Below are 15,683 nucleotides of genomic sequence, written 5' to 3' on the forward strand. Positions count from 1 at the left end.
CAAATCTACAGGTTCCAGCCCTTTTCCACTCCTAAATCACTCTTTCTATATATATGGAGGCATGATTGATGCAAAATAGGATACAGTCTTCTAAATTCTTTCCTTCCTAGATACCCCAAGAATACTGGAACTGGATCTGTTTATTTAAGGATTTTATAGTTAGTCACCATAGAGAGATAAATAATAAATAATAAAAATTTAAAAGATGGGTGGAGTTCAAAATCTTGGTTTTTTAATCTTATTTTTTTTAATGTATTGCCAAACTACCACATTCAACATACATATATTGGGCATGATTACATGTCAGGATCTGTACTGGGACCTTGACACATGAGAAGGCACAAAGTTTGCTGTTTATAAGAGTGTAGACAAGAGTAAGAGAGTGTTAATGTCAACTCTAACAGCAGTCATCTGGCAACCTGGATCACCTTTCTGTTTTAGTTTAATCATCTTCAAAATGGAGGCAGAAATAATATCTACTTCATTGAGTTGTGGAAATGAATGAGAAAAATGTGAAATGCCTGTCCTATAGTAAGTACTCAGTTCATATTGGGTGTTATTAATGCCCTCAACAAGTCTTACAGTTGAGGGTAAATATATAGATAAGTAATTAAGAGCAATCCAGGTGCCACAAGTGGCCTCGTAAAAGACTGCACAGGGATCAGTGGGGCAAACAAAGAGGAAATGGCCAATTCTAGAAAATTGTCAAGAAAGAGTTCTTAGAGGAAGCAGTGACTGCGCTTCATCTTGAGAGTTGAGTAGGAGTTTCCCAAACAGGAGGGGCAGGGTGCTTCCAGGCAGAGAGAGCAGTTGAAGCAAAAGCACTGATGCATAAAAAAGCCTGTGTATAGGAGGAAAACCTCAAGCAGTTCAGTATGATTAGAACGTGGGCTAGAATGAGAAATTTGGCCCAAGGACGGAGATCATGGCGGGCCTATGCCTTTCTAGGGAGATCAGTGTTAATTTATAGAAAAGAGGGATATCTTTAAATGTCTTAAACAAGGAAGTAACCCATTAAGATTTGTGTTATTAAAATATCACTCTGGCAGCAGTGTGACTGGATTAGAGGGGGACAAGACTGGAAGTCAGCCAAACCAGTTAGGCCAGAAAGTAGTGGGAAACATCTTCAGAGTGCTTAAAGAAAAAACTCTCAACCAAGAATCCTATATTATACAAAGCTATCTTTCAAAAATGAAGGCAAAATAAAGACATTCCCAGATAAACAAAAACAGAGAATTTGTTGTTAGCATCTTCCTTACAAGAAGTACTAAAAAAAATTCTTCAGGCTTCAGCAAGTAACCCCAGACAGTTATTTGAAATTTTGAATCCACATAAAAAAACAGAGTACCAGTAAATGTAATTATGTAATTATAAAAGATAGTATAAATGTGTATTTGTTCTCTTAACTGATTTTTAAATTAATTAAAATTAACTGTATAAAGCTGTGTGTGTATATATATATATATATATAGTTGTATGGTTGGGCCTATAACATATAGAAAGATAATATACATTTATATATAAACTTTGAAGCAGCTTATGTTAAGTTAAAATATATATATGGTATGCTCTATAGCAACCACTAAGGAAATAACTTTATTAAATAAAGTAAAAAAATCATGAAAGAAATTTAAATGGTACACTGGAAATTCTTCACTAAAGCAAAAGAAAGCATTAAGGAGGAGAAAAGGAACTAAAAAAGATATAAGACCTGTAGAAAATAAAAGCAAAATGGCAGATTTAAATCTAATTATATCAATAATATTAAATGTGAATAGATTAAACAATCTAATCAAATTGCAAAGGTTGTCAGACTGGATAAAAAAACAAGATGTCACTGTGTACTCAAACATACAAATAGACTGAAAGTAAAAGGATGGAAAAAATATACATCATGCAAACAATGACCATAAGAAAGCCAAGGTGGCTATGCTAATACCAGGCAACAAAACGTATTAAAATAATACTTTTAAAATAAAAAGTATTACTAGGAATAGAGAGAGATCATTTATAGTGATAGAAGCATTACTCTACCAGGAATATAAGACAACCTAACAGCAGGGCCCCAAAATGGATAAAGAAAAAAAACTGACAAAAATGAAGGGAGAAAACCACAACTGAAATAATCATAGTTGGAGACTTCAATACTTCACTTTCAATAATGGACAGAATGACTGGACAACAAGATCAATTAGGAAAGGAAGACATGAACAGCACTATAAGCCAACTAGACCTAACAGATATCTATGGAACACTTCACTCAACAAAAGAAGACTACACATACTTCTCAGGTGAATGTAGAACATTGTCCAGTACAGATGATATGTTAGATCAAAACACAAGCCTCAGTAAATTTAAAACCATTAAAATCATACAAAATATCTTCTCTGACCACATTGGAATAAAGCTAGAAATCAATACCAGAAGGAAAACTGGAAAATTTACAAATAAGTGGAAATTATACTTCATGCTCTTCAACAACCAATGGGACAAGAAGAAATCACAAGAGAAATTAGAAAATACTTAAAGATGAATGAAAATTAAAACACAACATATGAGAACTTATTGACGAAGTTAAAGCAGTGCTCAAAGGGAAATTTCTAGCTGTAAATACCCATATTAAAAAAGAAGAAAAAACTCAAATCAATAACCTAACTTTCCACTTAAGACACTGGAAAAAAGAGCAAATTAATCCTAAAATAAGCAGGAAAAAAGGAAATAATAAAGATTACAGTGAAAATGAAGTAGAGAATATATAAACAATTTGAGAAAATCAACAGAACTAAATTTGGTTCTTTGAAAAGGTCAAGAAAATTGACAAACTGCTCACTAAATTGACCTAGTAAAAAAAAGACCAAAATTACTAAAATCAGAAATGAAAGAGGGAACATTACTACAAACCTTACAGAAACAAAATGGGTTATAAAGGAATGAACAATTATGTGTCAATAAATTAGAAAATTTGGATGAAACAGACAAATTCCTAGAAAGATACAGATGAAACTGAGTCAAGAAGAAATAAACAGCCTGAATACACCTATAACCAGTGAAGATATTTAATTCATAATTTTAAAAATTATCCACAAAGAAAAACCTAGGCCTACATGTTTCACTGGTGAATTCTACCAAAACATTTAAAGAATTATTGCCAATTTTTCACAAACTCCTCCAAAAAATAGAAGAGGAAGGAATACTTCCCAATTTATTGTATGAGGCCAGCATTGCCCTTATATGGAAACCAGACAAAGGCATCACAAGAAAATGAAACTTCACACTAATATATTGTGAATGTGGATGCAAAAATCCTCCAAAAATACTAGCAAACCAAATCCAGAAACATATAAAAAGAATTACACACCATGACCAAGGGGGAATGTTTTTCCCCAGGAATGCAAGGTTGGTTTAACATCTGAAAATCAAGTAATATAATACACCATACCAATAGAATAAAAAAATTAAAAACCATATGATCATCTCAATAGATGTAGAAAAAGCATTTGACAAAATCAAACACCATTGCATGATAAAAACTTTCAGCAAACTAGGAATAGAAGGAAATTTTTCAATCTGATAGAAGGCATCTATGAAAACCCACAGCTGATATCATACCCAGTGGTGGATGATTGGATGCTTTCCCCCTAATATCAGGAACAAGACAAAAATTTCCATTCTCACCACTTCTATTCAACATTTTACTGGAGGTTCTAGAGGGTCAATTAAGCAAGAATGAATGATATAAAAATTTAATGATAGAAAAGATTGGAAAGAAAGTAAAATTATCTTTATTTTGTATGTCATATAATCTTTTACATAGAAAAGCCTAAAGAATCCTCAAAAAAAAAAAGCTGTTATAACTAATAAATGAGTTCATCAAGTTTGCAGAGTATGTGTTCAATATGAAAAAAAACTATTGTATTTCTATACACTTCAATGAACAATGCAAAAATGAAATTAAGAAAACAATTCCTCTTACAATAGCATCAAGAAGAAAAACATACTAAGAAATAAATTTTAACAGAACAAGTAGAAAACTTGTAATCTGAAAACTACAAAACATTGTTGAAAGAAACTAAACAAGATCTAAGTGGAAAGATATCTTATGTTCATGGGTCAGGTTTCATGTTTTTAAGATGGCAGTTTCTCCCCAAATTGATCTGCAGACTCAACACAATCCCTATCAGAATATCACCAGTTTCTTCAGGGAAACTGACAAGCTGATCTTAAAATCTATATGGAAACTCATAAGACCCAGAATAGCCAAAATATTTTGAAAAAGAAGAACAAAGTTGGAGAGCTCAGACTTCTCAATCTCAAAACTTACTAGAAAGCAAAAGTTATCATGAGAATGTGATACTAACATGAGAATAGGCATATAGGTAAATGGAATAAAATTGACAGTCCAGAAATAAACCCATATATCTATGCTCGGTTGATTTTTTACAAGGAAGCTAAGGCCATTCAATAGGGAAAGAATAAAATTAAGAAGTAAAGCAAAATTAAAGGAATAAACAAGAATTCCAGTTTGTACATATGTAGTTTGAAATGCTAGTGAGACTGAAGAATGGAAATGTCTGGAAGGCAGTTGGAAATACAGGTCTTGAATTCAGAGAATTCAGGCTGGAGATATAAATTTGCATTTCATCATACAATAAGATAGTAATTGAGACCATCAATACTTTTCAACATTGTTATTAATTCTTTGTTCCAGAATTTTCTCACAGTCACTTTCCTCATGGGGACCTGGTTCCTGACCCTTATCTAGGATGGTACATTGCAGCTTCTTACTCTTCTCCCTTCTCTTCATTCCTGCCCACTCTCCCTCCTGCCCTCTCTAGTGAGATCACAAAGGTCCCTTCCTCCATGAAAGCCATGTGATTCCTGGCTAGAAGTGGATTATTAACTTCAAAGGGGATTCCACTAGAAATTCCACTAGATTTCACCAAAAAGTTCTCCTTGAAGAAACTTCCTGAAACATATACCATAAATACTTATCAATAAATTCCTCTTTTTGTCATCCTTTCTCACATTTTCTTTAAGCATCTTTTAGCAGACTGAACTCCCTATTGACTACTTCAAAGAGGGCAGAATGGAGTTAAGTTTTGCCATTGACATAAGTTAGAAATCATCACAATGAAAACACCAGAAATTCCTAACAAATCTGAGGTCTGAGCATACAATTAAACAATATGCAAGTACTTTACCAATATAGTCCCCAAATTCTTAGATTACAAAGGTAGAGAGTAAGGTAATATATATGAAAAACCACATCAGATATCTATGGCAATATCGCTAGTAAAGTGTCACTGTCAGTAATGATTTAGTTAATATCTATACCTATTGATCAATATTAAATGATGATACAAATACCCTTAAAGGAAATAAACATAGTTACTGGTCAATCATTTTTAGTTGGTATTTAGGTTTCACAAACAAGACCTCAGTAATGAGAAGACGTATGCAATGATTTTAGCAGGTATCTAGTATATTTACAATAAATATTTTCTTAGTATTCAAATATTGATGGTTTATTATGTGTTAGGAATCACACTGAGTATTTTCTCATATTCTCTCATTTTCCCACCTGCCTTCTCAACAATCTTGAGAAGTAGGTATTGTTACCTCGATTTCATAGTTGAAAACATTGCATCTAAGAGATTAAGTGATTAGATCAAGGTCACACAGCTAAAAATAGTCCATCTGAGGCTATATTTTATGCCCTCTGAATCCAAATCCAGAGATTCGTCCCATCTACCATACATAGTCACCTTTTATTCTCTTCACCATTGATTTATTTATTTACTGTCAATTAAAATACCCATGCCCATAATTCTCATCCTGTCATATAATTTTATTTTCTTTTACCCGCAGCCAAATCCTCAACATACTAGTAGACCTCCTAACCCCTTTCCTGCTGAGGTCTCTGGACTACCTCCAACATTCTCTAGCCCTCCTTTCTCCTCTTCTCAACCTTGCCTACTATTGCATGTTATCTTAATGAAGTGTGTTTTAAAAATTAGGTAAAGACTAAACTCTTTGGTGACTTAGGATCCCAGACCAAATGGCAACATTCACTAAACGTCATACTAGCCAGTCAGTTATTGGTTCTTGGGACCAAAATAAACTACAAAGTCTTATAGCTTGGGCCAGACCTTCACGTTGACATGTACCAGGCACGTGTGTGTGTGTGTGTGTGTGTGTGTGTGTGTGTGTGTGTGTGTGTGTGATTTCTCTCATCCTCATGACTACTGTATTGCAGATAAGGAAACCAGGGCTCAGAGCTCAGAGCACTTTCTCCTGATCACAAAGCCAGCAGGTAACAGAGTCAGAACTCAAACCCAGAATCATCTGACTATACACTCTTTGCACTATAACAGAAATCCTCAAATATCTGTCCAAAAACCAAGGGCTAGATCATCACAAAGTTTTCAGCAGTCCACAGAAAAATAAAAATAGCACAATATAATAAACACTGGGGGGTGTGATCTGGGTCAGTATTATCGGCAAGAACCATCTTTTATTCTGAGATTATGTCCTTTCTGCCTTTTTTAGTATTAAAGTTTCTTTTCTTTGTGAAATGATAATGAAAATAGGTGGTAATTTTTATTTTGAGGGTTGATGGTAATGTTCTTACTTGGTAAAATGAAAAGTAGGTAACCCTATGTTAATTATGTAGGCCCATCTACACAGTGTCTACATAAAAGATCCAAATGAAATATACATGTTATCAGCTAATCTTAAAATGGTGACTTATGTGTCAGACTGATACTTTGAGATAGATTTTATTGAGAGTAATACTCTTTGGAAAGCTGTTATAGGATAAGAGGCAAGAAGGCAGAGAGGGGGTTGGCAGAAAGGGAGAGGGACTATTAAATACACAAGTGGTAGAAGGGATGGAGGAAAGAAAAAATGATTTCACAGTTTTGCCAAAATTTTTGCCTACGTTTTTATAAATGCAATGAAAATTAAAATTCTCAGCCAAACATTGCATCTCTAAAATTTCTTCTGAAATTTTATTTACATATAATATTATTACCTCCATTATCCTCTGAACATATATATATAAGATTTTAGATGTCACCATCACCCACCTTAGCAAACTAAGCAGACAGATAAAAAGAGAAAGATTTCTTTTTCAGATCTTTCTATTGGATTAATAGTCATCATTTTCTCTTTAAAACTTATTCCTGTATTATTTAAACGGTTTTTCTAGTCTCAGAAAAGATCTTTACTCTCTCCTTTCATACTTTCCAGATTTCTCAATCCAATTTAAATATAATACAAGCAGATCCCAACTTGTAATAGGTTTCCCTATAGATATTCTTTAGTCAGTCACTTGTTTGGAACTGAGAACACATTTTGCCATAAAACAATATAAATTGTGATTAAGTTCTCAAAATCACTCATAAATGTTTAATGAACACAAAGGTAAGGCATAGCTCTAATTATAATAGCTCAGCTTCTAATCCTCTATTCAGAGCAGACAAAAGAGGATAAAGACATGAAAGGCATTTCACCATTTTCCCTGAGCTTAGGGGTCAACATTAAGCAAAGAATTCAAAATGTCATGTTCTCTGGCATCCCCCCACCACATTTCCCTCTATATCTAGACACCAAATGTCTCCTGGTCACTTCTTTGTTCTTCCTTTTGCATCCCTCTCCCCAAATATTTTAAGCTTTAGAATTATCTTCCTCACTCCCTTCACTCAAAGCATCCATTTTCCCAGTACAGCTGCCTCAGGTAATTGAGAGAAGAAAACCTAGTGAACAAAGATTAATATGTAAACAATCTATACTTTCAGTGTCTGACTCTAGATTTCAGACACTGGAACAAAGTGAACAAAAAAGTCCAAGCCATGGGAGAGGCAATATGCCTGTCTGTTCTTTCTCTCCAGTCTTTCCCTCATTACAGTCCAGATACCTTGCAACCACTCCTTCTAATATCATACAGGTGTCCTGTCCCCACTCTTTATTGGCACTTCTGATGACAACAAAATATGGTAAATGTCTTCCATGTTTATTTGTGCTTACAGTAACTCATATAGCTTGGTTTTCCCCTTGGCTTACTTGGAAGATTCTAATAGCTCTCCTGGAAAGGGAGTTTGGACTCCTATTGATACTTCTAGGATTTAGCTTCCACTCCTATCCTCAACACCCCATAAAGCACCTCAGCCCACTAGTCAGTTTCAGCCTGAATACTTCTTTCCCAACGTTTGATCTGCTCAGTATCGTGAAAGATCTGTCCCCTGGCCTGTGCAGTCATAGTCACATGAAAGGGACATTTCAGGAGAAGGTGGATGTGATCTGCTGCTGCAGGAAACTCTCAGTGGCCCAGTCACAGGAGAAATTGACCTTTGGGTGGGAAAGGAGTGGTGTGTCCACCTTGGGAATGTCCGCATTGGGGGCTCTATGCTAATGAAGAAGGGACTTTCTCACACTTTAAATGAAATCTTCTTGAAGGGAAAAGAGTCTGCCCTGCCTACATGCTGAACTCATACAAGTCATACTGATTCATACAAGTCACAGTCTTTTCTACAAGGGGTAATTTAGATCACAAAGAGATGTATTAACCAATCTTCAGAGTTATAATTGCATGGTAGTTGTGGATTCAGAAAAAAAAAAAAACCTAATCTACTCTTTGGTCAGTTGTATAATCTTTCTAGTAAACAAAACAATTTAATTCAATTAAAACAATTTAAAAGGCAAAGTCTCCATTATTCCAGATTTTCTCATTTCTTGTCTTCATCTACTGAGCATTCACACATTTATTTATTCATTCACTGTGCATTATTTGTTCAATCCCTCCTCTATGGGTACACAGCAAGAAGCTCATTAATGAAAGCCTCTGTGAAGGGCTTTCAACTGTTTGGTAAGCCAAGAAATTCATACATACAGAACATAAGAGAGACAGAAATTGCAACAGTAAATAAAGCACTAAAAATATATGTAGAGTTCCCATTGAAAGGCAGTATTTTTTTAATTATAGAAATATGATCCTATAATTCTAAACAATATAACTACTTCTAAACAATATATCTGGCAATTTTTTAAAGAGAATGTTTAGAACAAATGACTCCCAAACTAGTGTTCCCAGAATCTCTGGAAACTGGGAGAGAAATGGCAGAATATGTGTATGTGTGTGTGTGTGTGTTTGAAAGAGACAGAGACAGAGAGACAGAGAGAGATCTAAAGTAAATCATAAATCAGCCCTGGCTAAATATGCCTGACTAGCACAGTGTCCTCTACAATCAATAAATACTTCTTGTTTATATATTTATGAAATAATATTTCTTCCAGCTATGATGAACGAAAAAGGAAAATGGAAAAAGACTATCCAAAGAATACTGAAGAAGAATTTTCAGGAGTTAATGGCCAAATAGATGCTGCTGTGGAGTTAAATGGTAAGTGTTTCCACCAAAAAGTTTCTTTGTAGAAATTGTAACAAGAAATCTGGTCTCTGCTTTAACATAGAAGAAGATGGATTTTCAAATGGGAGTCCTTGGTTCTTATTTTTTTGTCCCTGAGTCCCTTATAAATTTAGCTAACAAGATTAACCACCAGAAAGGGTATAAAAAGTCTGTCATTATGGTTCTTTCCTTACAAATGGAAAGTTTTAAAAGTATAGCTTCAGTGCATTAGTCAGCTACATCATAAAGGCCGTCCAGTCAAAATTACCTTTTTCATCTTTAAAATGCACATACTCTCAACCTTCCCAGTGCCTTTCCCCACACCATCACCCAACTCCTGAAATTCAACTCATAGCTGGGAAAGTTGAATTGAATTGAACTGGGTTGAATAAGTTTAATTGGATCTTTTGAATCAGTCAAAACATTCTTCTTGAGCACATAGCACAGAGCTGGACACTGTTCAGAAACGCAAAGACAGTTTGATATGGTCTCTGCACTTGTGGAATGGTTATTCTCTTTGGGAAATGACCCTCCATCCAACACAGATGAAATTACTAGAAAACAAGACAATCTATAATTTAGTATTGAATTGTGTGGTAGTCTTCACAATAATTGCAAGAGGTGATCTGAGGAAGAAAAGATCAAAACAGGCATCAGGTGCTGTAGATTTCATGGTGGGACTTCAGCTGGGTTTTAAAGAATGGCTAGAGATTTGACTAGGGAAAGAAAACAGCGGGGGCTGGATTTCCTGGAGGGGAACAGCCTGAGTAGAAGCAAAAAGCACCTCTGGCATGAACAGAGAGATGAGAGATGATCGACATGTTAGGGGTGTCAAGTTCTAGGGCTCAGAGACAGCTGTGCAGAGGATTAGCTAACTGTCACCTGACACGTTCTCAGTCCCCCTTTGGTGCTACCTCAAGAAAGTTACAACTACAAGACAATCCCACTTATAAATTTGCAAGTCATTTTCAGTAACCATAATTTCAACTTTGTCTCTTTTAGGCTACATTTACTTCTTTTCAGGACCCAAAGCATACAAGTATGATACAGAGAAGGAAGATGTGGTTAGTGCGCTGAAATCTAGTTCCTGGATTGGTTGTTAAATAGAAAAGTCTAGTCTTTCCTAAGAAATGAAGATGACCGAGAGCAGCTGGTAACCGGATCCTAAGGACTAAATCAGAACTCTGGTTATGTATTCTTCCCATGGCCTTCAATTCTAAGGGTAATTTAGAATTTGTTGAAAATAATTATGCTTCTAAACTGTTTCTTAGTTTTGGATTCAGAATTTTAATCCAAATGGAAAATTCCTATATGGTCAGCTTTACACAAAATCAGAATCAACACAATGCACTCTTCAGTTAGACATCCGTCATTTTTTTCTTACCTATTACACTGAGGCAAATTGATAAGTTTGGTTTTTATTTCCAGGAAGAAGCCTACTTGTGGACTCCCTGACATGTATTATAATTCTTTTAATAGGAAATAGCATTACTATACAAATTATAATAATTCTTTACAAGCAGTGGCTTTTTTGGCCTTAACATTTGTTACGATGAATATAAATGTATCCACCTTTACTTTAAACATATCACAGACAACATACTGTATAAGTTTTGTTTCTCATTGTTTTTGTGTGTGTTTGTTTGTTTGACTCTATGTGTGCTCACTGGTCTTTGAAGTAGGTTACAATGGGCAAACCTACTCAAATGGATTTTCATACTAGGTAAGAGGTGGGCACTTTGCAACAGGAAGACTTTTAACAAAGCCAATAAAAATGTTGTATAAGAATAGTTCCTCATTTCTCTTTCATCAATGTTTACTAGCTTCTATCACACTTTGGCAACAAATTCTGTGTACCTATAGAAAACTCAAACCTTGATATAGTATCATGAGTATGCAGACCCAGAAAAAATACTCATAATTCACTCTTTTTCCTTCTTCCCCAAAATAAAATGCCCTCAATGAAACTATATTTAACCCATCTAAGTGGGTCTCTTCTGAACAGCTTTCCATTTAGGGAAGTTTGTCTTTTGTTTTAGTTTTTCTCACTTCAAGCTAAACCTTTTTTTCCTACCTAGTCATTAGTACAGATAAAATACAGCTGTCTGTCATTCCTATTTTTTTTTAATCTTACATTTAAGTAGTTCTACTATAAAACATTGATAAAGGAAATTAAAGATGATTCAAAGAAACAGAAAGATATCCCATGTTCTTAGATTGGAAAAATTAATATTGTTAAAATGGCCATACTACCCAAAGCAATCTACAGATATAACACTATCCCTATCAAATTGCCCATGACATTTTTCACAGAACTAGAACAAATAATCCTAAAATTTATATGGAACCATAAAAGACACAGAATTGCCAAAGCAATCCTGAGGAAAAAGAACAAAACTGGAGACATAACCCTCCCAAACTTCAGAAAATACTACAAAGCTACAGGAATCATGGTATTGGCACAAAATAGATGTATGGTTCAATGGAACAGAAAAGAGAGCCCAGAAATAAACCCACACACCTACAGTCAATTAATCTTTGACAAAGGAGGCAAAAATATACAATGGAGAAAAGACAGTCTCTTCAGCAAGTGGTGCTGGGAAAGCTGGACAGCCACATGTAAATCAATGAAGTTAGAACACTCCCTCACACCCTACACAAAAATAAACTCAAAATGGCTTCAAGATTTAAATATAAGACATGACACCATAAAACTTGTAGAAGAGAACATAGGCAAAATATTCTCTAACATAAATCATAGCAACGTTTTCTTAAGTCAGTCTCCCAAAGCAATAGAAGTAAAAGCAAAAATAAACAAATGGGATTTAATCAAACTTATAACCTTTTGCACAGCAAAGGAAACCATAAATAAAACAAAAAGACAACCTACAGACTGGGGGAAAATATTTGCAAACAATGAGACTGACAAGGGCTTAATTTCCAAAATATACAAACAGCTCATACATCTCAATAACAAAAAACAAACAACCCAATCAAAAAATGGGCAGAAGACATAAACAGACATTTCTCCAAAGAAGACCTACAGATGGCCAAAAGGAACATGAAAAATGCTCAACTTCGTTAATTATTAGAGAAATGCAAATCAAAACTACAATGAGGTATCACTCACACCGGTCAGAATGGCCATCATTAAAAAGTCTACAAATAATAAATGCTGGAGAGGGTGTGGAGAAAAGGGAACCCTCCTACATTGTTGGTGGGAATGTAAATTGGTGCAGCCACTATGGAAAACAGTATGGAGGTTCCTCAAAAAATTAAATAGAGTTGCTATATGATCCAGCAATCCCACTCCTGGGTATGTATCTGGAGAAAACTCTAATTTGAAAAGATACATGCACCCCAATGTACATAGCAGCACTATTCACAATAGCTGAGACATGGAAGCAAAGTAAATGTCCATCAACATAAAAATGGATAAAGAAGATGTGGTATATATATACAATGGAATACTACTCAACCATAAAAAAAGAATGAAATCATGTCATTTGCAGCAATATGGAATGACCTAGAGATTATCATACTAAGTGAAGTAAGTCAGAAAGAGAAAGACAAATACCATATGATATCACTTATATGTGGAATCGAAAATAATGATACAAATGCACTTATTTACAAAACAGAAACAGACTCACAGACATAGAAAACAAACTTATAGTTACCAAAGGGGAAAGGGAGGGGAGGGATAAGTTAGGAGTTTGGGATTAGCATACACAAACAACTATATATAAAATAGAAAACAACAAGAACCTACTGTATAACACAGGGAACTAAATTCAATATCTTGTAATAAACCATGACAGAAAAGAATATGAAAAAGAACATATATATATATGCATACATATAACTGAACCACTTTGCTGTACACCAGAAACTAACACAACATTGTAAATCAACTATATTTCAATTAAAAAAAGTTTTCAGTACTTCTACAATTAGATGATAAAATACATTTAACATATTTCATAGACTGGAACATCTACAGTGTTCAACAGATATTAGCTATAATTATTACCATCATTTATTAAATTTGTTTCATACACTCACTAAAAAGACAATATTAAGAAGGGACTGGGGACTTCCGTAGTGGCGCAGTGGTTAAGAGTCCACCTGACAATGCAGGGGACACGGGTTCGAGCCCTGGTCCGGGAAGATCCCATACGCCGCAGAGCAAGTAAGCCCGTGCCCCACAGCTACTGAGCCTGTGCTCCAGAACCAGCAAGCCACAACTACTGAGCTCACGTGCCACAGCTACTGAAGCCCACGTGCCTAAAGCCTGTGCTCCACAGCAAGAGAAGCCACTGCAGTGAGAAGCCACACACCACAACAAAGAGTAGCCCCAGCTCACAGCAACTAGAGAAAACCCACGCACAGCAACGAAGACCCGACGCAGCCAAAAATAATAATAATAATAAAATAAATAAAGTTAAAAAATAAAATATAAGAAGTAGAAAAATATTTTTAAAAAAATAAAATGTTGAATAAAAAGAAGGATGGGCAGTTACTCAAGGTTACTCTAAACTTTCCATTTGGTTTCTGTTACTGAAAGTGGCTATTTACAGCCAACCAGATGTTGAACCTTTGACTGTTGAAGACAAAATCTGGCATCCCTGCTTTCCAATGTCCACTGACTCTACAGAGTAAGAAAATTCACTTTTGCAAAAACAGTCAGCTGAGGAAAACTTCTTAGTATCAATAAGCAAGGAGGGAAAACAGTCTGGCATCTCCTCAAAACACTAAACATAGAGTTACCACATAACCCAGCAATTGAACTCCTAGGTATATACCTGTGATAAATCAAAACATATGTCCACACAAAAAAAGTGCACACAAAGGTTCACAGCAGCATTATTCGTAATAGCCAACAAGTAGAAAGATGGCCATCAAATGAGGAATGGATTTTTTAAAATCTGGTAAATTCACATATTGGAACATTATTTGGCAATTTAGGAAAGGACTAATACATGCTACAACATGAATGAAGTGTGACAACATTACACTAAGTGAAAGAAGTCAAACACAAAAGGCCACATATTGTATGATCATATTTATATGAGATGTTCAGAATAGGAAAGGCCATAGACTCAGAAAGCTGATTACTGCTTGTCAGCAGCTGGAGGGAGGGGGCAGCTGTGACTATGAATGGGTATGACACGCTAAAGGTGATGGTGGCTAAAGGTGATGGATGACACGCTAAAGTTGATCTGTGAATAACTGAAAGCCATTAAATTGTACACCTTAAATGGAGGAATTATATGGTATGTGAATTATATCTCAATAAACCTATTATTTGTTTTAAATAATAAGCAAGGAGATCAAGGTGGTGCAATTATCTGTGCAGGCCATGCAATCTGGTCAGCTGTGACAGGGACCCCATAGCAATGAAACATCAGCCTGAAGGCATCTGGTGCCGAGCACAACCAGCCAGATGTCCTCCTTACGTCCAGGGCTAGCCAAGGGGCATGTCCACTGTAAACACTTCACTAAATAAATGAATGTTACTGTATGCAAAAAGCATGTGCTCTGAGGCCTGACTGAATTCAAACCCCAGATCTGCTATTTTTAGCCTTGTGAGGTTGGTCAAGTTCCCTAATTTCTGTCTTAGTTTCCTCCTTTGTAAAATTACAGTAAGAATAGTTCTTACCTCCTAGGGATATTTAGAGGCTTAAATATATGAGTCAAAATATGTAGAACTCTAGATAGTCCCTGGTACCTTATAAGGGGTCTATAATTGTTGGTTTTGAAGTAATTAGAATTAATTTTATTTTGAGATGCTTTGGAGAATTTGTGTATATCCCTTGAGATAGCTGAGCTATAGTACCACAAGGATTGATAACCAGTGACCTGAAATTTTTCTTTTCCAAATTCCAAATTAAATCAACAATCAAATAATATGCTGACTGTGGTTAACCTCCACTCCCCGAAAGTAATTCTTACAAATCCTTATTCCTTTGTTGAGTAAGAGAACTGGCTTCCAGATATAGTTGTATGTATTTTGGAAAGATATAGTCTCTCTAAAACACAAGAAATAGTGATTTTGTTTGTGTCAGAACTCAGTCAGAGCATTTATATGCTCATCTGAAAGAGGAATTTTGTGCAGAAGTAATTTATAACATATGCTCCTCACTTGTTTTCAGAATAACAGTGCAAAAATATTCGGTTAAATAACAGTTTTGAACAAAGTGTGGTTTGACTGCTTCTTTTGAGATCAAGAGGAAGCAGAACAGAGTTTGCTTTCTGATGACCTCTGTGTATTGTCCT

The 15,683-nt window shown here is 35.1% G+C and overlaps 1 protein-coding gene across 1 annotated transcript in view; it reads left to right on the forward strand.

The window, feature by feature from the left end:
- Positions 1-10,507, forward strand: part of MMP20 (matrix metallopeptidase 20) — a 50,381-nt gene extending 39,874 nt beyond the window's left edge. Inside the window, 2 exon segments of the mRNA XM_068556063.1 lie at positions 9,295-9,398; positions 10,407-10,507. Coding sequence (XP_068412164.1) covers positions 9,295-9,398; positions 10,407-10,507 — 205 coding nt within the window.
- The last annotated feature ends 5,176 nt before the right edge of the window (positions 10,508-15,683 follow it).

Source organism: Eschrichtius robustus, chromosome 11 (genome assembly GCF_028021215.1).
Source record: "Eschrichtius robustus isolate mEscRob2 chromosome 11, mEscRob2.pri, whole genome shotgun sequence".
Classification (NCBI taxonomy): domain Eukaryota; kingdom Metazoa; phylum Chordata; class Mammalia; order Artiodactyla; family Eschrichtiidae; genus Eschrichtius; species Eschrichtius robustus.